A 22543-nucleotide genomic window follows, 5' to 3' on the forward strand; every position below is an offset into this window, starting at 1 on the left:
ATAAGACACTCAGTGAGAGTCTGTTTGTGTTTACACTATAGCAACAGCTGTGAGTCTCAGGTGCCAAATTGTTTACATTTTCTTTGCACAAAACCCAATTGTGAAAGGGCTTAAATAAGTTGTTTTACAAGTTCTACTCTTTATAATGAATAAAGTGGCGTCCTTTTTGTAATACCATACTGAATTCCATCTTTTTAAAAGATTTTTTTCTTTGCTTATTTGCATCATATTTAATTGCACAATATCGCAACAAATTGCATTGTATCGTATCGGATCGCATTGATTTGAACTTAATGTGTATCGAATCGTATCGCATCGTGCGACGGTGAAACGTATCGCATCGTATCGCCAGAAAATTCCATGTATCGTTTAAGTATCGCATCGCTGGCAGTGGATCGTGATGTGTATCGAATCGTCCTCAGTGCTGAGATTCACATCCCTACAGGATAAGCGGTTTATTTATTGTGGAGGGATGTGTTGTATGGCTACGAACGGGGAAAAAAAACAGTTCACCACTCCCGCCCTACGTGACGATGGCTGTGCATTTCTACAAAAGTACTTCTATTTTATCTATTGGTAAGTTTGGAATTATAGATATGGTCACTTAATGTCCTAAAACACAATATATGTGGACGGTCCGTACATACTTGAGTGCAAACACGGAAGTGGGTTTCTTGCGTGTGCTGTCGCGTCAGCAGCAGCTGCTTGTGTCCCCCTTTCCTCTCGCCCTCCGCAAGAAGATTGTCATCTGCTTGTTTGAACTGCCTATCAATGCCATATATGGGCGGCACGGGGGTGGACTAGTTGTCTCCCTTGCCATGCAGCACAGAGGTCCAGGGTTCGGTTCCGGACTCGGCTTTCATGTGTGGAGTTTCCATGTTGTCCCCGTGCCTGCGTGGGTTTCCTCCCACATTCCCAAAACATGCACCATAGGTTGATTGAACGCTCTAAATTGTCCCAATTACGATTGTGTGCAAGAATGGTTATTTTTCTATGTGTGCTTTGAGATTAATTGGCAACCAGGTCAGAATGTAACCTGCCTATTTCCCGAAGACGGCTGGGATAGGCTTCGACAGGCCGTGACCCTCGGTCGCCATTGTCGAGTGACGTCACAACGAGGTCGGTCGGTCGGTCCACTCTGCGTCCTTCTTTTCCTGACTTCAACTCAGACCTTATTGTTCAAAGCGGCGTTCTTGTGAACCTTTCCTAATCGTAAATCGGGAAGATAACAATCCATAAAGGTTGGGAATCACTCTGCTAGACGTGCACTCCCCCCCACCCAAAAAAAGCTTTCCAGTACTGTACTGTACTAGATATTAGGGATTTTACAATGCAAAAACACCAGAAGAGGGTGTTGCTAGTATTGGTATGGAAACTGTGATGACGTGGACGAAATACCGCCCACTCTTAAACTGCCCCCACCCCTCGCCGGATGAAAATAGCTTGATACATTGCAGCCTACGGTTGGAAGCCATTATAATTCACACTGTGATTTCAACGGCAAAGCTTCAATGAGTTTTATTAGACACGGTTGTACCAGTTGTATTATCGCATTTAAAAGAGTAGTTAAGTAGAGAGACGAAGTAATCAAGGGTTTTACGACGACTGCATTTTCTACCCAGGTTTTAAGGCGCGGAGGGATCTGACGATAGCAGAAGCTGAAGGGGGGGAGAAGTCGTCTACATCCGCAGGCATCGATTTCCCACTTTAATTAATCTTGTTTTTACCGTCGGTGCTTGGCTTTTCTTCTTGGTCTCTGCCCTCATTTAGATGGCAAGCTTCCCAGACTCTATAAACGAAAATGATATAGGTAAGTACAACTGTCAACGTGTACCCTTTTCTTCTCTGTGGGCTCGGGCAGGAACCGACGAGTAAAGGCCTTCCCTACGACTCATCTGTTGTAGAAAATCGAAACAATTTAGAATAAAAGACCGGTTGTGGTGTAATTGATTTAAAAGGTATATATAGAAAGCTGCGTTGAAATTAATGATTTAGTTGTTTAATGAATTTGAATTTTGAGTCTCCGCGCTGTAGGTCCTACCTCCTTCGTGTCGGGAGTGTGTGTCCATAAGATGTATGGGTTAAATTATTTTGATCAGAACGGCAATGGTGTGATTTTTAGTTTTTCTTTTTAATCATTAAACCGAATGAAATTATTAAGGTACAACGGACAAACTTTGCTTCGGACGTGTCCCTCCCCCACACCAGCGTCGGGAGTCACATGCTCGCCTCGCTCGTGCTTGTTTCATGGTAGGCGTTACACTATTTGACTCAGAAAACAATGATGTACATTCAAACTGAAACGTAGTATAACTCTGAACAGGGTGGTTAGTTGAAAACTATACTATTACTACTACTAGTGCTACTACTGCTAATCTAATCAAAATTTTAAATGATTGTTTTCCTCTTTTTATTATTAACCCCCTTCTTGTCCAATAGCTCATATTTTTGTGGGGCCCTAATCATTCTGAGAATCATTTTTGCGCTTCACAAACCACAGAAAAATTCTTAAGTTGCATCACTGTTCAGTGATTCAATTCACACGTCAAACTGAACTGCTTGTTCACAACTCCAGACAGACTGCAGGATATTGCGAACACAGTAAAATAAAGAGAGAGAAAAAGCTCCAGGGCAGTAATTTGAATCCCTGACGCGAAGAAAAAAAGTAGTACAGTACCTCTGGGGCGACCGTTTTAACAATTTAGCTTCGTGCCGGCACATTCGTAAAACGTGCAGAATTTGTACTTGTAGTTATCTCGTAATTCATGGCAAAATTGGCTGAAATACAAATAAATAAATACAATGTCTCTCATTCACACTGGCTCAATGTATTACCATATGACACATACACTGAACAGTTGGTTATAATTTACACGTTGTTGTACATTTATTATCTCATTAATCAAATTAAACTTTTTTGGAGCGGGTGGGGCGTAACAATTGGAATCAACATGAAATGTGGAATAAACATGACTATTTACTTGAAGTTAGCAAATTCTTGAATCTACTTCAACCCGGGAGAATGTTGGCTTATTTGGACAGTCGGAAAGCGGCACACGTGTTGTAATATTTTTAGCAAGGTATGATGGGGCAGTTTTGGGTATTTTTCCCCACAAATTGTTTGTGTGTCCAATATCAAAAGCATTGGTGTTTATTGGCTGACTAAAGCCAACAGTTTACACTGTTTCAACATTGCATATCAAAGTTGACTCTGCTTATAGTTTACAGTAAATATTTAAGGGTGAGGCACTGATGACGGTGTCACAGAGATAGTTACAGATAACATAAAACTTGTTTTCATTGCAGAACCGGTTTAGTTGTCCTTTTTTCCAGAGATTTGGTAACCATTGACCCTACACTCCCCATTTATTAATTTCACTAGAAGCACCACAAACTATTTGTCCATGTTTTGCACATCCATCTCACGAGATGAACTTTCATTTGACATTGTTGTCATTTAATGTTTAACACGTTTGCACGTTTACCGTACAGAAAGCCGGCATCTTGATGATAGGAATTCCTGACCTTTGAGCAGAGAAAACAAATGTTCAAGAAAGCAACTCACCCCCTTTTTTTTACAGGTAAGGCGAAGTTCATTGGTGAACTCCTGGTGCCTGTTGCTCCCTTTGACCAGAAGGCTGGGCATGAAGCTTGGACTGTAGCGTTTGCACCCAATGGTTCTTACTTCGCTTGGTCTCAGGGGCATCGCATTGTCAGGCTCATTCCGTGGTCAAAATGTCTGACCAATTTGTAAGTATCATCATAAATATTTCTTGGATGATAATTTTGTAGTATTTTTTGTCATTTTTTTCAATAGGAAAAAAAATCTGGGTTTCTCAACTTTGAGATTTTACATAATAATGTTGTAATTCAAAGTGGTTCATTGCCCAGATCCAATGCATGTCAAAGTGATTTGTGATACCGTATTCCTAAAATAGGTTTCTAGAATGTATCACTCTATCTAATTGATCGTACAACTTGGATCTGTTCATAAGGCACGGTGACCAAAAGCCTCAGTTTCTGCTTTAGATAAGCATACCAAAGTGTGATGCCGCCATCAGCACTTTGTATACGTTTGCCATTTTCAATGTTGGGGAAAATTCTGACAAAGCAGTATGCTCCTTCAAGATTTGTATGGCGAAAGGATTAATAGTCATAAGACACTACATGTGTCTCTACATTTAATTAAGCATGTCAGAGTACTAAGTATAATAAATGGTTATCTTAACTGTAGTGTGTGCCTTTTGTCTCATTGAATAGTTCATGTTATGCAATTGTTTCTTTTTCAGTTCAGTGGGCCAGGATGGAGAAGGCACTAATGCGTTAAGTCCCCGACGCTCTTCCCGTCAGAACAGTGATGGAGGCCAATATATACAGACAGCCGGCGATCCCAGAGAGCACACCATTGACTGCGGCGACATCGTCTGGGGTTTGGCTTTTGGCTCATCTGTGCCTGAGAAGCAGAGCCGTTGTGTTAACATCGAATGGCACCGGTTTAAATTTGGCCAGGACCAATTGCTACTGGCAACTGGCCTCAACAATGGTCGCATCAAAATCTGGGATGTTTACACTGGTGAGCATACCTGAAAATCAACATTTTGCACTGCAGAAATTCCCTTTGCGTGTAATTTGTAAAGGCTGAAGCCAGAGCAAATTAATAATTGTTGTCTTTCTCCCTTGGCTGAGATCTTTGATACACATGCATCCTACGAGCGGCTGTCCATGTGCCAGTCGAGATTTCCATTAATTCTTTGGTTTGATGGCATTTTGCAGGTAAACTGTTGCTGAATCTCATGGATCATTCTGATGTAGTGCGAGACTTGACCTTTGCTCCTGATGGAAGCCTCATGTTGGTTTCAGCATCCAGAGATAAGACCCTCCGTGTGTGGGACCTCAAAGATGATGGTGTGTTTTGATCTGATATTTCAGCTATGTCCTTTCTTGCAATTGATTGACACAGACCCAAAAATATGATTTGTTTTTCTGACACCTTTTTAGCAGGGTTCCTGTGTAGTCTTAAAAAGTCTTAAAAGCATTGAATTTGTTTTTGGAAAGTTTTATGGCAGACCGGTGATCGACTGGTTAGCACGTCAGCCTCACAGTGCAGGTTATGGGTGTGGTTCCGGGTCGGGCCTTCCAGTGTGGAGTTTGCATGTTCTCCCTGTGCCTGAGTGGGTTTTCTCCGGGTACTCCGGTTTCCTCCCACATTCCACAAATATGCGTGGCAGGTTAATGGAACACTCTAAATCACAGGTGTCAAAGTCAAGGCCCGGGGGCCAGATCTGGCCCGCCAAATCATTTTATGTGACCCGCGAAACCAAATCAAACGTGTGAAATTACAGGATGCCTGGAAATCTGTAAAAAAAAAAAAATCTGCACCAAAATTCATATTCTCATACGTAATAAATAACAGAGAGCATTTTCTTGTTGCCAAACCCCTCATTATAATAACTTAAACACAAGTTGAAAATAACGTTATGCTTCACTATGTCCTATGTGTTGTCTTGTGTTATTTTTGACTTCAAAATGGCGCCGCGAGAGTGGCTGCCTTTCCAGCAGCTCCTATTTTTTTGTTGTTCTACTTCTTCCTTTCATAACTTTGCTGCTGTGAATCTGGAATTGCGAGACTAATAAAGGTTTTCTTCTTTATGTTGTTTCAGTCATAACGGCCCTCTAAGGGAAACGTTTACTAAAACGTGGCCTGTGACAAAAATGGGGTTGACACTCCTGCTCTAAATTGTCCCAAGTTGTGAATGTGAGCGTAGATGGTTGTTTGTCTCCCTGCGATTGGCTGGCAACCAGTTGAGGGTGTCCCCCCACCTACTGCCCAAAGACAGCTGGGATAGGTTCCAGCAGGCCCCGCAAACCCTGTGAGGATAAGCGGATCTGAAAATGAATGGATGAATGGAAGTTTTGAAAAAGTCTTGAATTTTCATATGTGGCTCTTAATTTTTGTGCAGGTTGTAGACCTGTCACGATAATTACTTTACTGTACTTATCGCTTAATGAGAAAACAAAAACAACTCCAATTTCCGACTGGATATAGTCGGACTTGCCTCCACACACAGCCTGGGTTCTGGTACCAGTTCTCTCGAGAGGGGTTGGACTCTGTTCCACTCTGGAGTTACTCACGGTGAGAGGCGCAGAGCAGGTGTGGGCATACTCATTGCCCCCCGGCTCAGTGCCTGTACATTGGGGTTCACACCGGTAGACGAGAAGGTTGCCTCCCTCCGCCTTCGGGTGGGTGGACGGGTCCTGACTGTTGTTTGTGCATATGCACCAAACAGCAGCTCAGCATACCCACCCTTTTTGGAGTCCTTGGAGGGTGTGCTGGAGAGTACTCCTGCTGGGGACTCCGTTCTGCTGGGGGACTTCAATGCTCACGTCGGCAATGACAGTGAGACCTGGAGGGGCGTGATTGGGAGGAACGCCCCCCCCCCCCCCGATCAGAACCCGAGTGGTGTTTTGTTATTGGACTTCTGTGCTCGTCACGGATTGTCCATAACGAACACCTTGTTCAAGCATAAGGGTGTCCATATGTGCACTTGGCACCAGGACACCCTCGGCCGCAGTTCGATGATCGACTTTGTAGTTGTATCATCGGATTTGCGGCCGCATGTTCTGGACACTCGGGTGAAGAGAGGGGCGGCGCTGTCAACTGATCACCACCTGGTGGTGAGTAGGCTCCGATGGTGGGGGAAGATGCCGGTCCGTCCTGGCAGACCCAAACGTATAGTGAGGGTTTGTTGGGAGCGTCTGGCGGAATCCCCTGTCAGAAGGAGTTTCAACTCCCACCTCCGACAGAGCTTTTCCCATGTTCCGGGGGAGGCGGGGGACATTGAGCCCGAGTGGACCATGTTCCGTGCCTCTATTGTTGAGGCGGCCAATCTGAGTTGTGGCCGTAAGGTGGTTGGTGCCTGTCGGGGCGGCAATCCCCGTACTCGCTGGTGTACACCAGCAGTAAGGGATGCCGTCAAGCTGAAGGAGTCCTATCAAGCCTTTATGGCCTGTGGGACCCCAGAGGCAGCTGACGGGTATCGACTGGCCAAGCGGACCGCGGCTTCGGTGGTCGCCGAGGCAAAAACCCGAGCGTGGGAAGAGTTCGGTGAGGCCATGGAAGCCGACTTCCGGACGGCTTCGAGGAAATTCTGGTCCACCATCCGACGGCTCAGGAGGGGGAAGCAGTGCACCACTAACACTGTGTACAGTGGGGATGAGGCGCTGCTGACTTCGACTCGGGACGTTGTGAACCGGTGGGCAGAGTACTTCGAAGACCTCCTCAACTCCACCAACACGCCTTCCTTGGAGGAAGCAGAGCCTGGGGACTCTGAGGTGGGCTCTCCTATCTCTGTGGTTGAAGTCACCGATGTGGTTAAAAAGCTCCTCGGTGGCAAGGCCCCAGGGGTGGATGAGATCTGCCCGGAGTTCCTCAAGGCTCTGGATGTTGTGGGGCTGTCCTGGTTGACACGCCTCTGCAATATCGCGTGGTCAACAGGGAGAGTGCCTCTGGATTGGCAGACCGGGGAGGTAGTCCCTCTTTTTAAAAAGGGGGACCGGAGGGTGTGTGCAAACTACAGAGGGATCACACTCCTCAGCCTCCCTGGTAAGGTCTATTCAGGGGTGCTGGAGAGGAGGGCCCGTCAGGAAGTCGAGCCTCAGATTGAGGAGGAGCAGTGTGGTTTTCGTCCCGGCCGTGGAACAGTGGACCAGCTCTACACCCTTAGCAGGGTCCTTGAGGGTATGTGGGAATTCGCCCAACCAGTCTACATGTGTTTTGTGGACTTGGAGAACGCGTTTGACCATGTCCCTCGGGGAGTTCTGTGGGGTGTGCTTCGTGGGTATGGGGTACCGAACCCCCTGATACGGGCTGTTCGGTCACTATACCACCGATGTCAGAGTTTGGTTCGCATTGCCGGCAGTAAGTCGGAATCGTTTCCAGTGGGGGTAGGACTCCCCCAAGGCTGCCCTTTGTCGCCGATTCTGTTCATAACCTTTATGAACAGAATTTCTAGGCGCAGCCGAAGCGTTGAGGGGGTCCGTTTTGGGGGCCTCAGTATTGCATCCCTGCTTTTTGCAGATGATGTGGTGCTGTTGGCTCCTTCAAACGGGGCTCTCCAACTCTCACTGGAGCGTTTCGCAGCCGAGTGTGAAGCGGTTGGGATGAAAATCAGCACCTCCAGATCTGAAACCATGGTCCTCAGTCGGAAAAGGGTGGAGTGCCCCCTCCGGGTCGGGGAGGAGATCTTACCCCAAGTGGAGGAGTTCAAGTATCTTGGGGTCTTGTTCACGAGTGGGGGTAGGAGGGAGCGGGAGATGGACAGGCGGATCGGTGCAGCGTCTGCTGTGATGCGGACGTTGTATCGGTCTGTCGTGGTGAAGAAGGAGCTGAGCCAAAGGGTGAAGCTCTCAATTTACCGGTCGATCTACGTCCTAACTCTCACCTATGGTCACGAGCAATGGGTTGTGACCGAAAGAACGAGATCCCGGATACAAGCGGCTGAAATGAGTTTTCTCCGCAGGGTGTCCGGGCTCTCCCTTAGAGATAAGGTGAGAAGCTCAGTCATCCGGGAGGGGCTCAGAGTCGAGCCGCTTCTCCTCCACATCGAGAGGAGCCAGATGAGGTGGCTTGGGCATCTGATTCGGATGCCTCCTGAGCGCCTCCCCGGTGAGGTGTTCCGGTCATGTCCCACCGGGAGGAGACCCAGAGGAAGACCCAGGACACGCTGGAGAGACTATGTCACCCAGCTTGCCTGGGAACGACTCGGGATCCCCGGGGTGAGCTGGAAGAAGTAGCTAGGGAGAGGGAAGTCTGGGCTTCCCTGCTAAAGCTGTTGCCCCCGCGACCCGGCCCCGGTAGATGATGGATGGAAACAACTCCAGTGTTCGTCAAACTGTTGAGACTTTATTTTTTTTACACCCCTGCTTAGCTCGATTAGACGACTCAATATTCTGTTTTCTTAAGTTCTGCACATATTCCACACTTCTATGTTCGAGAAATACATTGAAGCTAAATTGACGGATTTAGTTTTTTTGTTGCTGATATTACCTTGAAATGGGTATAAGTTAAAAAAAACAAAGTTAGGTTTGCATGTGTCCCATTGGTTGATGGCACGCACAACTCTTTCTAATTCATTGAGTCGCAGTTGTGTATAATAGTAATTGGCCTTAATTCTAGCCAAGATGGTGATACGAATGGTTGTTCTGGTTAACTGCCGTCTTCTTCGGTGCTCTTTTTGTACTATTTCACTGATTGTGCATAAACAATCGCTTCTGTGAACGTTCACCTACCAGGAACTAAAGCTGGCACAGAATACCTATTTCAAGTGCCACAATTGAAAGTGAGAGACTAAGTCTGTATCCCTCCAACGCACGATCTGTGGTGCTTAGAGAGATTGTTGTAGAGAGATTGCAGCTCGCTTGAAATCACAGTGTTCACATAAACAAGTGAGTCTTGAGTGTAAATGGGGTTTTGTTGATAATGTGACTTGTTTTTTTAGGTAACATGGTGAAAGTTTTGCGGGGTCACCAGAATTGGGTCTACTGCAGCGCCTTTTCCCCTGACTCGTCCATCCTGTGCTCTGTCGGCACAGGCAAAGCAGTATGTAAACATGTTCCTCCTAATTCACCTTGAATTGATTTGCTAGCTCATTGTTGTGCTATTGCTTGTGACTAGCCATGCTCAATGAACCTAGAAATGGAATGAAATTCAATGCATCGCAGTATTGCTCACCTACACTCACACGAAAAGCGAGTTTGCTCTGTGTCCTCAGTGAAAGTGACCTGCATTTAGATTTTGTTTGGTTTTGTCTACAGTGGGGAAAAGGCCTTTGGTGTACTGAATTTTGCAAAACTCACAACTAACTGTTTGACCACACATCTACGTACTTCTAATTAAGTGTTCACTGAAGTAAACCCCCCCCCCCAAAGAAACACTCAACTAGTTAGATTTATTAAATGTATGTGATTTTAAACAAACCAACAAGCATTTTAGTTTTTAAAGGAAATTATGTCATTTGTGACTGATTTGCCTTGCAGACAAAATCTGTTCTCTATATATATAACGTCCTAACTTTCCATCCTTAAAACATGTCATAGTTTATAGACTCCTAGTGGACACCATAAACAGATATTTTGAATTTTTCATGAAAGTGATCAAACGGTATTTGACATGTAGTTGGTAGTAGCTTTGACAGGCTATGTGTCCCCCTACAGTGTGTGTGTCTTGCTCTCCCTGTCACAGGTGGTGGCAGAGCTCAGTGTGTGATTGGTTTTGAGGGGAGCGCCGCGCTGACATTTTGAGCAGCCGGTGTAAACCGCGGATGCACATTGCCCAAAGGCCTGCCAGGGGCAACTTGGCACCTGACCCGCAAGGTCATTCTGTACGTAGGTGCTGCTCCGTGTCTGTCTACCTCTGCTGTTGCAGTTCCTATTTATTTTTTTTATTAATTTCATCTAAAAACTATCATTAAACTGGTCATGAATTATTCCCCCTCTCCCCACCCCTTTACACCACTGCCTTTTTCCAAAAAATTTCCCATTCCCTTAACTCAGAATAGTTCGTTCACCATCTATCTACACATATTAGATTCTGCTTTGTCATTTGGCTCTTATGTTTTTCCAGTGGACTTCCATGTCATGTATGTAGCCTGCCCTCTCTGTTAGTTCCCGCCAGGGTTGTTGCAGATGCTACCGTGACTTCTTGTAGATGAATAGACAAAATATTGATAGTCATGTAAAAGAAATGAGTCTTCCTCCACACAAAAACCATTTACATACAATTTTAGCTTGACTGCCTCTTGAGACTCTCATAGAAATCCGTTAAACCCAACAATTGCCTTCCTTAACTTAAATTACTGATCATTCATGAGTTAAATCCTGTAAAATTAATTTGGGATTTATTCCTGCAAGGAACCTGTCCCAAGCATTGACAGTACTAGCAGTTCACAAGCCACTCTTTCACGCAAACGATGCAAACAAGCTGAGGGCTGAAATTGCATATTCAAAATGTTATCATCAGGCGTTTCACCGAAGCCCACTTATACTGATTAATGCAGGTCATAGCGTTACATTTTTTAAAATCTTTTTTTATATGCGAGTGTGTGCATGGCTGTGTGGGTGCTTATGTATACTTTGCCAGAGGTGTCAACCCTTTGGCCATAAAATATTCTTTTCTCTTGCAGTATCTGTCTCTCTTCGTAGGCTTCCGCCGGAGGTGCGAGCCTATTGTAAACAGAGAGAACTAAAACTGAAAGGGGAAACCAGTGGAGTAACATTATGTTACCTTAAGTTACTACTTGTTTTATTTTCTATTTTATTGTTAACAGTATATGAGTAATTATGTAATCATATCCATCTTATTGACTAATGATGTAAGCAGTGTATGTAGTTAAAGGATTTTGTAGTTTGATACAGCTGAGAATATGTTTCAAATGTTAATTATGTTGTAGTCAGCCAAAATGTGATTGAATACTTCATAGAATTGTCAGATTTTGAGACGTAGCCTTGCTTTTTGTGTAGCATGTGCACTTTTGTTTGCTTTGAATTTTTTTTCCCAGTAATATGTCCATTGACACAGAGCATCACCTAATTGTCTTTAATGTAATTGTTAAGCACTTTTTGTGCAGACAGTAGTGGTAGACCTTTGATAGTACAACTAAACAATTCGCATCATTCCATGGATTTTAACAAACCTTTCTTCACTTTGCAGGTGTTCTTGTGGAACATGGATAAATACACGTTAATCCGGAAGTTGGAGGGCCACCACAATGATGTGGTGTCTTGTGAGTTTTCACCAGATGGGGCGCTGTTGGCCACTGCCTCCTATGACACGCGGGTCATTGTCTGGGATCCCCACAAGGCCATGATCCTTCTCGAGCTGGGGTAAGACCTTCTTCATTCCCAATTCTTCAATAGTTTACTTTTCACCCGTAACTCTGTGTGTGTTTGTGTGCAAGCGCATGTGCGTATGTTTGTGAGCATGCTGTAACCAAACTAGAAATTTCGAAAGTTATGACCCAATAAGTGAGTGAATAAACATGTAGAGTGGAGATAAAAAGTCAACACACACCTGTTGAAATGTCTTTTTTTTTAAATTTGGTGGTGTGAAATGATGAGACCAAGATAAATAATTTAAAAAACGTTTTTGTGGTGGAGGGGTTTGTGTGTGGTGGAGGGGTTTGTGTGTCCCAATGATACTAGAAGCTAAGTTGTCTGGGGCTTTATGCCCCTGGCAGGGTCACCCATGGCAAACAGGTTCTAGGTGAGGGGCCAGACAAAGCACGGCTCAAAGACCCCGATGATGACAATAAATGGATCTAGGTTTCCCCTGCCCGGACGCGGGTCACCGGGGCCCCCCTCTGGAGCCAGGCCTGGAGGTGGGGCTCGTTGGCAAGCGCCTGGTGGCCGGGCCTACACCCATGGGGCCCGGCCGGGCACAGCCCGAAGAGGCAACGTGGGTCCCCCTTCCCATGGGCTCACCACCCATGAGAGGGGCCAAAGGGGTCGGGTGCAATGTGAGCTGGACGGCAGCCAAAGGCGGGGACCCTGGCGGTCCGATCCTCGGCTGCAGAAGCTAGCTCTTGGGACATGGAATGTCACCTCTCTGGCAGGGAAGGAGCCCGAGCTGGTGTGTGAGGCAGAGAATTTCCGACTGGATATAGTCGGACTTGCCTCCACTCACAGCCTGGGTTCTGGTACCAGTTCTCTCGAGAGGGGTTGGACTCTCTTCATCTCTGGAGTTGCTCACGGTGAGAGGCGCAGAGCAGGTGTGGGCATACTCATTTCCCCCGGCTCAGTGCCTGTACATTGGGGTTCACACCGGTAGACGAGAGGGTTGCCTCCCTCCGCCTTCGGGTGGGTGCACGGGTCCTGACTGTTGTTTGTGCATATGCACCAAACAGCAGCTCAGCATACCCACCCTTTTTGGAGTCCTTGGAGGGTGTGCTGGAGAGTACTCCTGCTGGGGACTCCCTCGTTCTGCTGGGGGACTTCAATGCTCACGTCGGCAATGACAGTGAGACCTGGAGGGGCGTGATTGGAAGGAACGGCCCCCCCGATCAGAACCCGAGTGGTGTTTTGTTATTGGACTTCATGGATTGTCCATAACGAACACCTTGTTCAAACATAAGGGTGTCCATATGTGCACTTGGCACCAGGAAACCCTAGGCCGCAGTTCGATGATCGACTTCGTAGTTGTATCATCGGATTTGCGGCCGCATGTTCTGGACACTCGGGTGAAGAGAGGGGCGGAGCTGTCAACTGATCACCACCTGGTGGTGAGTGGGCTCCGATGGTGGGGGAAGATGCCGGTCCGTCCTGGCAGACCCAAACGTATAGTGAGGGTTTGTTGGGAGCGTTTGGCGGAATCCCCTGTCAGAAGGAGTTTCAACTCCCACCTCCGACAGAGCTTTTCCCATGTTCCGGGGGAGGCGGGGGACATTGAGCCCGAGTGGACCATGTTCCTTGCCTCTATTGTTGAGGCGGCCAATCTGAGTTGTGGCCGTAATGTGGTTGGTGCCTGTCGTGGCGGCAACCCCCGTACTCGCTGGTGGACACCAGCAGTAAGGGATGCCGTCAAGCTGAAGGAGTCCTATCGAGCCTTTATGGCCTGTGGGACCCCAGAGGCAGCTGACGGGTATCGACTGGCCAAGCGGACCGCGGCTTCGGTGGTCGCCGAGGCAAAAACCCGAGCGTGGGAAGAGTTCGGTGAGGCCATGGAAGCTGCCCTTTGTCGCCGATTCTGTTCATAACCTTTATGGACAGAATTTCTAGGCGCAGCCGAAGCGTTGAGGGGGTCCGTTTTGGGGGCCTCAGTATTGCATCCCTGCTTTTTGCAGATGATGTGGTGCTGTTGGCTCCTTCAAACGGGGCTCTCCAACTCTCACTAGAGCGTTTCGCAGCCGAGTGTGAAGCGGTTGGGATGAAAATCAGCACCTCAAAATCTGAAACCATGGTCCTCAGTCGGAAAAGGGTGGAGTGCCCCCTCAGGGTTGGGGAGGAGATCTTACCCCAAGTGGAGGAGTTCAAGTATCTTGGGGTCTTGTTCACGAGTGGGGGTAGGAGGGAGCGGGAGATGGACAGGCGGATCGGTGCAGCGTCTGATGTGATCGGTCTGTCGTGGTGAAGAAGGAGCTGAGCCAAAGGCTGAAGCTCTCAATTTACCGGTCGATCTACATCCCAACCCTCACCTATGGTCACGAGCTATGGGTCGTGACCGAAAGAACGAGATCCCGGATACAAGCGGCTGAAATGAGTTTTCTCCGCAGGGTGTCCGGGCTCTCCCTTAGAGATAAGGTGAGAAGCTCAGTCATCCGGGAGGGGCTCAGAGTCAAGCCGCTTCTCCTCCACATCGAGAGGAGCCAGATGAGGTGGCTTGGGCATCTGATTCGGATGCCTCCTGAGCGCCTCCCCGGTGAGGTGTTCCGGTCATGTCCCACCGGAAGGAGACCCCGAGGAAGACCCAGGACACGCTGGAGAGACCATGTCACCCAGCTTGCCTGGGAACGACTCGGGATCCCCCGGGGAGAGCTGGAAGAAGTAGCTAGGGAAAGGGAAGTCTGGGCTTCCCTGCTAAAGCTGTTGCCCCCGCGACCCGGCCCCGGATAAGCGGTAGATGATGGATGGATGGATGGATGGATGGTTTTTGCCCCCTTGTTTGGCAAAACGTACCTCTTTCGGCAAAATAAAAAAAAATGTTACAGCACCAAAGGGGCTGTACAGACTTCAGAATCATGGAAACATTAGGGAAATAGCATTTTCCAGTTTTTTCAAAAGTTGTTTAAGAGCGAGGCAGGTTGCCAGAAGATTTGTATGTGGCAAGAAAAAAAATGTGCACACATGGACAAAGTTGTTGGTACCCTCATTCATATACAGTTGGATAATTAGAAACTACAACAAATGTATCAATATTTATGAAATAGCGCTAGACTTTGAACTATTTGTTTTATTCTGTTCATCAAACCAAATGGATGTTTTTTCCAGCCACCGCTTTCCTCCGCCGTCACCCATTTTTGCTGGAGGGTCAAATGACCGCTGGGTGCGCTCTGTGAGCTTCTGCCCCGACGGCCGCCACATCGCCAGCATTACTGATGACAGGTAAAAGATTTGTCTCCTTTACCTCATTGACTCTTGAAAGAACAGCCGTGGCCACTGCAAGTGACCTTCGGAGTCTCTGGTTTCTATGCTGGGGTCATACTAGGTCTGTCTCCTGGCTCACTTTGGGTGGCTGGGCTTTGTCAGCTATGCACGACGCTTCTTGGATCGAAAGCCTTGTGTTGAGCCCGCTGTGGTGTTCTTAAACATGTAACTGGAAGAGCCTCTTCAGTGGGCTGTGCGGTGCCTTTGCCCTAAGAGTGATGTGACTGATGACCTAATTGATCTGGCACGCACCGTTTGTTCCTCCATCTGTCATTTCAGAGCTCTTGGACTCTGTGTTTTTATACTGTCACTACTGCGACCTTCTGTGCGTTTGCCCAGCTTTTTGTTTCTTCTGGGGGGGACTTCCAAGGGAGCTTAGCTGCCCTTTCCAAACAGTGCATGTCTTGTTGGATTGTGGATACCATTCGTCAATCTTTTCCTGCGCCAGACTGCCCCTTGGCATTGGGGATGCCCCTTGCCATTGGGAGTGCTTCATCCTACCAGGTGTGTTGCAACATCTTGGACTGCTGTGTCGCGAGTGCTGTTGCTTCCTGGTCGTCGCCTAGCATTCTCTCTGGATTTTATAGTGTGGATGTTGCCACTCTGCTTCTGCCCGTTGTGTGGTTTTTGGCTCTTTGGAGGCCTCAGTGAGGTTTGGATCTGGGATTTGAAATCAGCATTTCGTTCTTTAGGCACTTCCCCAGGCGGTCTGGAGGGATGTCATAGAATGACATTTACAGATCTATGGTTCTATGAGTCGCGAACTCAGAATCCTTGTGTTCTCAGGGACTATCTTCGCGGCGGTCTTTATAAATGGCCTGGGTCACCTGGGTTCACTAATGACGTTTGTTTGTATGTATTCTCGCCCCTGGTAGCCATTGGGGACTCATAGAACACTTGTTGTGTACATAACCCTGCTTTCAGTGTCCTCTTTGCTTATTGGAGCGAAAATATTCCATGTCTCGGTTAATGTTTTATGAGCAGCTTTACTTTCTTGGCCAGAGTTTCAGAACGTTTCATACGTGGGGTGAATAAAAGCCAAGTTGTAGTCAAAAATGACTTGGTTGAACATTGTGCTATGTAATGTTTGTTCAAGGATCGTAGCTCATCTCAGCGTAAATATGATTCAGATAAATATGTGTCCTAAATCAGTGCTTCTGTGTGGTACCAGTACCACTAAGGGTGTGGAAAATAATCGATATTAATCGATACATCGATGTGCGCGATGCGAGTGCATCGGCTCATTCACTGGGTACGACGCGATTCACGGGTGAAATCGAGATTCACCATGATGCATTGGTGGGTATCGGTAAAATCCGATTCAAACGCCGTTTTATTCATGTTAAATTTCACCTATCGGCCAATTCCTAGGCGCATTGAATGCACCATCATTGTTTTGCGTTGTGTGTTGAATACGGACGGTAGCCGCGCGTCACATACAGTCCAGTACACAACTAGCGAAACACTATGGAAGTTCGCGCAAGCAGCAGCGAGGAAACTACTGTATTTAATGCTTCCGCAACATTCAAATCTTATGTTTGGAAATACTACGGCTTTGAAAAGAAAGATGGAAAGATTGATAAAAGCTCCGTAATTTGCAAAGAATGTCGCACGACGAAGCCATACAACGGCAGCCCCACAAATATGCAGACCACTTAAAACGATGGGACCACATCACCGACAAGTTTCCCGCCCCCTCCCCGTCCAGTTCCTCGTTGGACACCGGAGAAACTCTTGGCAAACCAGGTGAGGATCAGAAAAAAATCGCCTCTTATTTTGGGGGTCCCCTTGCAGCTCATTGTGACCACGCAAGGAAAAACTATATATTGATGACTCTTTTGGACATTTCATTTTGACACTCAGTGAGAGTGGTCTGTGTACGCTACAATACACACAGCAGTTTTGAGGCTGTGACTGCCACATTGTTTCAATTGTATTTTTTTTCTGTCCTATGGAGATGGATATTTCATATAAGACACTCAGTGAGTAGTCTGTTTGTGTTTACAATACAGCAATAGCTGTGAGTCTCAAGTGCCAAATTGTTTACATTTTCTTTGCACAAAACCCAATTGTGAAAGGGCTTAAATAAGTTGTTTTACACGTTCTACTGTTTATAAGGAATAAAGTGGTCTACTTTTTGCAATACCATACTGAATTCCATCTTTTTTAAAACTTTTTTTCTTTGCGTATTTGCATCATGTTTAATTGCACAATATCACAACAAATTGCACTGTATCGTATCGGATCACATTGATTTGAACTAAATGTGTATCGCGTCGTATCACATCGTGAAGACGGTGAAACGTATCGCATCGTGTCGCCAGAAAATTCCATGTATCGTTTAAGTATCGCATCGCTGGTAGTGCATCGAGATGTGTATCGAATCGTCCTCAGTGCTGAGATTCACATCCCTAAGTACCACTAGTGATACGTAAACGCACTTCTAGCGGTACTTAAAGAATCACTGCCCAAGTAGGGTTTAGTTGTTTTTACATTTTTCGTACACCTTTTCTATCTTGAGGTGCAATGTTGAAACTATGCAGAATGTCACAGTGACTTTCAGTAGTACTATTTTCTTGAACACTGTGACCTATTGCTGTATTTTAATGTTGATAATTTTGGTGGTACTCGGAGGACTCAGTGTTGTTTTAGGTAGTACTTGGTGTCAAAGGTCTGAGAACAGCTGGACTATACTCAGCATTTTCAGCGTCTCCTTAGAAAAACAACCCTGCAGTTCAAGTATGACGCAGCACGGCACAACAAGCGTAAACAAACCGAGAACTGTAGGATTCTAACTGTCCGTCTAATCAATAACGCTTTTGTCTGCACTCTTTCCTCGACTAATAGGCTTCCCATGTGCATGTAATCAGCAATGCATTGCAGAAAAGCTCCACTATTTACCCTTTATTAAAATCTGGAGTCATTCCTCTTACCCTTTATTAAAATCTGGAGTCATTCCTCTTGACGAAGTGCACAGAGTAGCTACAGTATGTGGCTTTGTTCGGATGAGTCACATCGCTGTCACCACGAGGCTGTTTATCAAGCTTACTGCAGGCTGACCAAGCATTGAACTTTTGTTTTGGAGCGAAGCGTGAGACCGACAGGCGGATCGGTGCTGCGTCAGCTCTCAATTATTGGTTGATCTACGTCCCAACCCTCACCTATGGTCACGGGTTATGGGTCGTGACCGAAAGAACAAAATCCGGATACAAACGGCCAAAATGACTTTTCTCCTCGGGGTGTCCGGGCTCTCCCTTAGAGATAAGGTGAGAAGCTCGGCCATCCGGGACGGGCCGCTTCTCCTCCACGTCGAGGGGGGCCAGATGAGATGGCTCAGACATCTGATTAGGATGTCTCATGGACGCCTCCCTGGTGAGGTGTTCCGGGCCTTCCCCACCCCGCCAGGAAGCTCCGGGGACGACCCAAGACACGCTGGAGAGACTGTCTCCCAGCTGGCCTGGGAACATCTCAAGATACCCCGGGAAGAGCTGGAACAAATGGCTGGGGAGAGGGAAGTCTGGGCTTCCTTGCTAAACCTGTTGCCCCGTCACCTGACCTTGGATAAGCGGTAGAAAATGGATGGATGAATGGGAAGCATTAGGGAATTCCCAAAAATGATCCATGGAACAACGCCACACTTTTTGTCCTGTAGCAGGACACCGGACAAGATGCGTTTCCGTTTGCAAGAGATCTAGAAAGTACAATTATGGATATTATGGATCGACCAACAATGTGCAGTCCATACCCTTGTTACTTATAGTCTGGATTTGATCTTAAGTATTACATGTATTTTATTTGATTATAGAGGTCGCTGTTTGAAAGTGCTCTATAAATACAGTTGAGTTGAGTCGCGATGAAATCTATGCAAGTGAAGGAAATAATCAAGAGAGAGTCCACATTTTATGAGGCGTTCCGTTACTACGGCAGGAGTCAGACACGGGCATGGTCTATCATTAACCTTCACTGTAGAAGCAGTAAAGCCATAGTTAGAGGAAATGTGTGAGTGTGAGTCAAACACTTCTAGGCCATAAATATATAACAACAAACGTGGCAACTAAGCTTGCCATGTGACTGTGCAGTGTTTTTAGACAGCTCGACCCGGTACTTCATTTCTAAAAAGAAGGGAGGACTGGTGAGCTCAATAACAAAATTGCAGAAGAACATAAAAGGCAACTAAAGTGCATGATGGCAGAGACTAATTTCCTTAATGATGAAAAGAATAAGCTCCCATTATCAAGAAACGTTAAGAAAATATTCTGGTGGTAAAAAGTAATTGTCGATACGAGACGAAGATTGATCGTTGAAGTTACTGATGGTCCGTTTTTGTGTTTGTGTGTACTTGCCATGTATTGTTTAACAAACTAGCATTATATCAATCTGTACAGTGAAACCCGCACTTGGTGTGACACCCACAGAATTGCATAGTTGCATTTTTTCCTCCAGTAGTTTACATTTCTTTATGTATTTTTGTTTTTCAAGCGCACCCACATTTCCCCGGATATTTGTGGAAAACTCTGATTGAATTTTTAAGAGTTTTCCACCCAATGCATTTCAACCGGTGTTTTTATTTTTGAGGGAAAAAAATGTAATTCCAAAGTCATATTTTTTATTAGTTTTTAGGGGTCACACACTGACACGTGATTGTAGGTGCAGGTCTGTTTCTGCCATGTCACATGCACGGCGGACTACATCATCCGCAAGGGAAAAGCTTGCAGTTTACCTGCCAATTTCATACACAGACTCCAGCGAGTTCCATTTCTGTTTCCGCAAACACGGCACACTTCGGTTCTGTTTCTGCAAACACGGCACACTTCGGTGTACCGCGCTTGGGACGCCCTGATTTTGATGCAAAAAGGAAGGATGTTGCGAGGACTAGCCGGGAAAAGATTATTTCCATGCCCAATGGCACAACCCCTTTCCTTCACCCCCCATTATGCCCAATTCAGTGTGTGCAAAGTCTCGGAAAAAACAAAACTCCAGTGCGCACATTGAAACTGCACTTTGAGCTCAACTCGCACTCAGCGCGAAAATAGGGCCTCCCCTGTGCATGTGTTGGAACAACATCAGATATGGTTTAGATAACCTGACAGTGGTTTCGTCCCTCTCTTTACTCAGACTGGTCCGTTTCTGGAGTATTGAAGAAAGAGCTCCCCAGGCCATCGCCTCTCTCGCTAATGGCCTTTGCTGTGCCTTCTCTCCTGAAGGAAGTGTCCTTGCTGCTGGGTAAGTTGTTGACGTTTGGGAGCAGTTGTGCCTGCTTTTGACATGTTACAATGTTGATGTCTTCATTTAATATCTTCTTTTTGGTTGCAACTGTCAAACGATTCCATGTGATTTGTAGAACCTGTGACGGCGGCGTGCACTTTTGGGAGTGTCCTCGTAGCACTGCCAGCCTGCAGCACATGTGCAGAATGGCTCTCAGGCGAGTGATGACCACGCAGCAGGTGGAGTCGCTGGCCATTCCCATGCCGCTCCGTGACTACCTGTCCTACAAAGTCATCTGATTGTCCTCGAGCATCCGTTAGTGTGCGCACGGCACGCCAGAAAGCTGACAACAAAACACGTCGTCTCTGTATTTATTTTCAGAGAAGTTTGTAAGATTTGTGAATGTTGAGAAGATCATAATTCCATTTTAATAACGTCATCTCAAATTCCCAGCACATAGTCCCAGATTAGGATGTTATTTTGTATATATTTATTTTTGTAATGGCTTATTGTACAATGAATGGTGTGTTGGAGCCAGTGCGCCTTCAACGCCTGTGAGGTCAACTTCTTTGTTGTGCTTTTTTCTCCTGTGTCAATCATCGGCTTTTAAACTCAGCTATCAAGTTTTCCGCTCCTCTTTCTTTCTCAGGCTCACTTGAACTGTCTTCATCTTTTCCTCTGCCTTGAAATGGCTTTTGCACTTAGTACAAGGGCAAGGGGCTTTGCCGTGATGCGTCGTTTAAATGTCTTTGCTGTTTGCACATAAGTGAGAACAAGTTGGAACATATGGTGAACTTAAACCTCTTTCACAATGGCATCTGAACTATTTTGTTTTCCTCTGGCCTTTTCCCACGACAAAAGTGTAATGTTTAACACCCACGACTGACTGTCTGCATCCCTTTGTGTCGAAAGTAGTTGCTGATTTCAGGCAATAATTCAGAAAGCAGAATTCCATGCCATGTCGTGAGTCATTGTGAAGAGACGGGCAGAACAGTCCCGGTTCTGCAATTATTCCTCTGATGTGCTACTTTGGCTGGAATGCTAATAGCAGGGTTTTTTTTTTTTGTTAAAGTCCCCGGAAATATTCGAATTTCAGTATTTACAGTTTTCTTTAAAGTCTTAATTGTACTCCGTGTCCAGTCCCCACCTTTTCTCTACAACTGCTTTACCAACAACAAAATGTGGGTGTACATTTTACCCAGTTGCGGTTCTTTTTCTCAGTGCAATTAATCGCTTGCCGCCTTTTGTCTAAATGACAATTTCACCAAACTGATATGCTCAACTAATTGTAGCACATTCATCCTTAAGAGTGACTTTCTTCTGCTAAAACAAACCTGCATGTTTTTCTGCCCTCCCAGTGTTTAATGACCTCTAATGAAAACAAAACACCTCTTAAGCTTAGCTGCAAACTTGTGTAAAAGCTTCATACCCAAGAAACTGTGGTATGAGATGTACATACAGTATTGGTAAACCTATCAACTTAATCTTCATTTTGTTTTTTTCCCTCGAGAAACGTGAAAGTATAAACAACTAAATGTCTCTGTTCTACAGTTTAATTTTGGGACCGTAGCACGAAATGCAACGGTTCTATGCCAATATGAAACGAGTGTGAATTATGGAAGTACATTATTGGATTTATGATTGCAGTCTCATGAGATCCCAGTTTGCTTTATTAGAAATATGCACAAGCCACAGTAATGCTTTCAGATGCTCAATTACTCACTTTGAGTTTGTGCTGTTATGTCTATGTGAGGACAGGACGTGAAAGAAGGGAAAGTGAGCACTATGTTCGAGTTTTTGTGTCAATGTGAGCAAATCGGTGCAGAGCAGCTGTCAGATTCTTCTGAGCAATAAGTTCCCAGCAACTGAAGGTTGCGTTACCCAACATTGAAGTACTTTTGAACTAAGAACGAAAAGAGGTCTGAAGTTCCATGCGGTATGAATTGCTTAAGGTATCAACTGAATGTAAGTTGCCATTTTAAGGAAGTGTTTTTGTAGTTTCAATAAAGGCTTTTTGACAATATTTTATCGGCCTCGTTTTTGTATTGCAGTGATTCGAATAGTAAAAGTTACTTTGAAAGTACTACTTGGTGTGATGTTTGCTCTGTAAGACTGCTTTACTGTCATACGATTGGCAAGCAGCGCAGGGTGGAACCTGCCTCAGCTGGGACACAATATTACAACACTCGTGTACCTCTGCATC

The 22543-nt window shown here is 45.9% G+C and overlaps 2 protein-coding genes and 1 long non-coding RNA gene across 13 annotated transcripts in view; 2 read left to right on the forward strand and 1 right to left on the reverse strand.

Annotated features, from left to right (window-relative positions):
- Window positions 1-1397: 1397 nt before the first annotated feature.
- wsb1 (WD repeat and SOCS box containing 1) lies at window positions 1398-22363 on the forward strand. Of its 2 annotated transcripts, none has more exons than XR_007964478.1 (9): window positions 1398-1810; window positions 3582-3750; window positions 4290-4573; window positions 4774-4905; window positions 9498-9598; window positions 11708-11880; window positions 14980-15093; window positions 15475-15639; window positions 20251-20358. XR_007964478.1 is itself a non-coding variant. In XM_052078997.1 (9 exons), exons 1-9 carry the CDS (start codon window positions 1771-1773, stop codon window positions 20637-20639), a joined length of 1284 nt encoding a protein of 427 aa, XP_051934957.1. In that variant the 5' UTR covers window positions 1398-1770; the 3' UTR covers window positions 20640-22363. The 2 variants fall into 2 exon arrangements, 1 of the variants encoding a protein (XP_051934957.1); XM_052078997.1 differs by lacking the exon at window positions 15475-15639 and adding an exon at window positions 20477-22363.
- Window positions 17919-22543, reverse strand: part of LOC127609303 (uncharacterized) — a 204042-nt gene continuing 199417 nt past the window's right edge. Inside the window, exons 2-3 of the long non-coding RNA XR_007964523.1 lie at window positions 18102-18296; window positions 17919-18069 (exon numbers count right to left, since the gene is read on the reverse strand). This is a non-coding gene — a long non-coding RNA (uncharacterized LOC127609303). The remainder of the gene's footprint in view (window positions 18070-18101; window positions 18297-22543) is intronic.
- LOC127609099 (unconventional myosin-XVIIIa-like) overlaps window positions 18078-22543 on the forward strand; it is a 172876-nt gene continuing 168410 nt past the window's right edge. For 4 of the 10 annotated variants that reach the window (XM_052078768.1, XM_052078770.1, XM_052078767.1 and 1 more), the window contains exon 1: window positions 18505-18650. In XM_052078768.1, the coding sequence (XP_051934728.1) occupies window positions 18633-18650 (18 nt within the window). In that variant the 5' untranslated portion in view covers window positions 18505-18632. Of the gene's footprint in view, window positions 18651-22543 lie in introns of all 10 variants that reach the window. The other 6 variants (XM_052078780.1, XM_052078781.1, XM_052078783.1 and 3 more) reach the window with 3 other exon arrangements.

Source organism: Hippocampus zosterae, chromosome 10, assembly GCF_025434085.1.
Source record: "Hippocampus zosterae strain Florida chromosome 10, ASM2543408v3, whole genome shotgun sequence".
NCBI lineage: Eukaryota > Metazoa > Chordata > Actinopteri > Syngnathiformes > Syngnathidae > Hippocampus > Hippocampus zosterae.

Bases quoted from the DNA above. Each gene is read 5' to 3' on its own strand.
- wsb1 (XM_052078997.1), top strand. From the start codon at position 1,771: ATGGCAAGCTTCCCAGACTCTATAAACGAAAATGATATAG. The intron at 4,574-4,773 runs GTGAGCATACCT...GGCATTTTGCAG, and splicing joins AATCTGGGATGTTTACACTG to GTAAACTGTTGCTGAATCTC. The intron at 11,881-14,979 runs GTAAGACCTTCT...TGTTTTTTCCAG, and splicing joins ATGATCCTTCTCGAGCTGGG to CCACCGCTTTCCTCCGCCGT.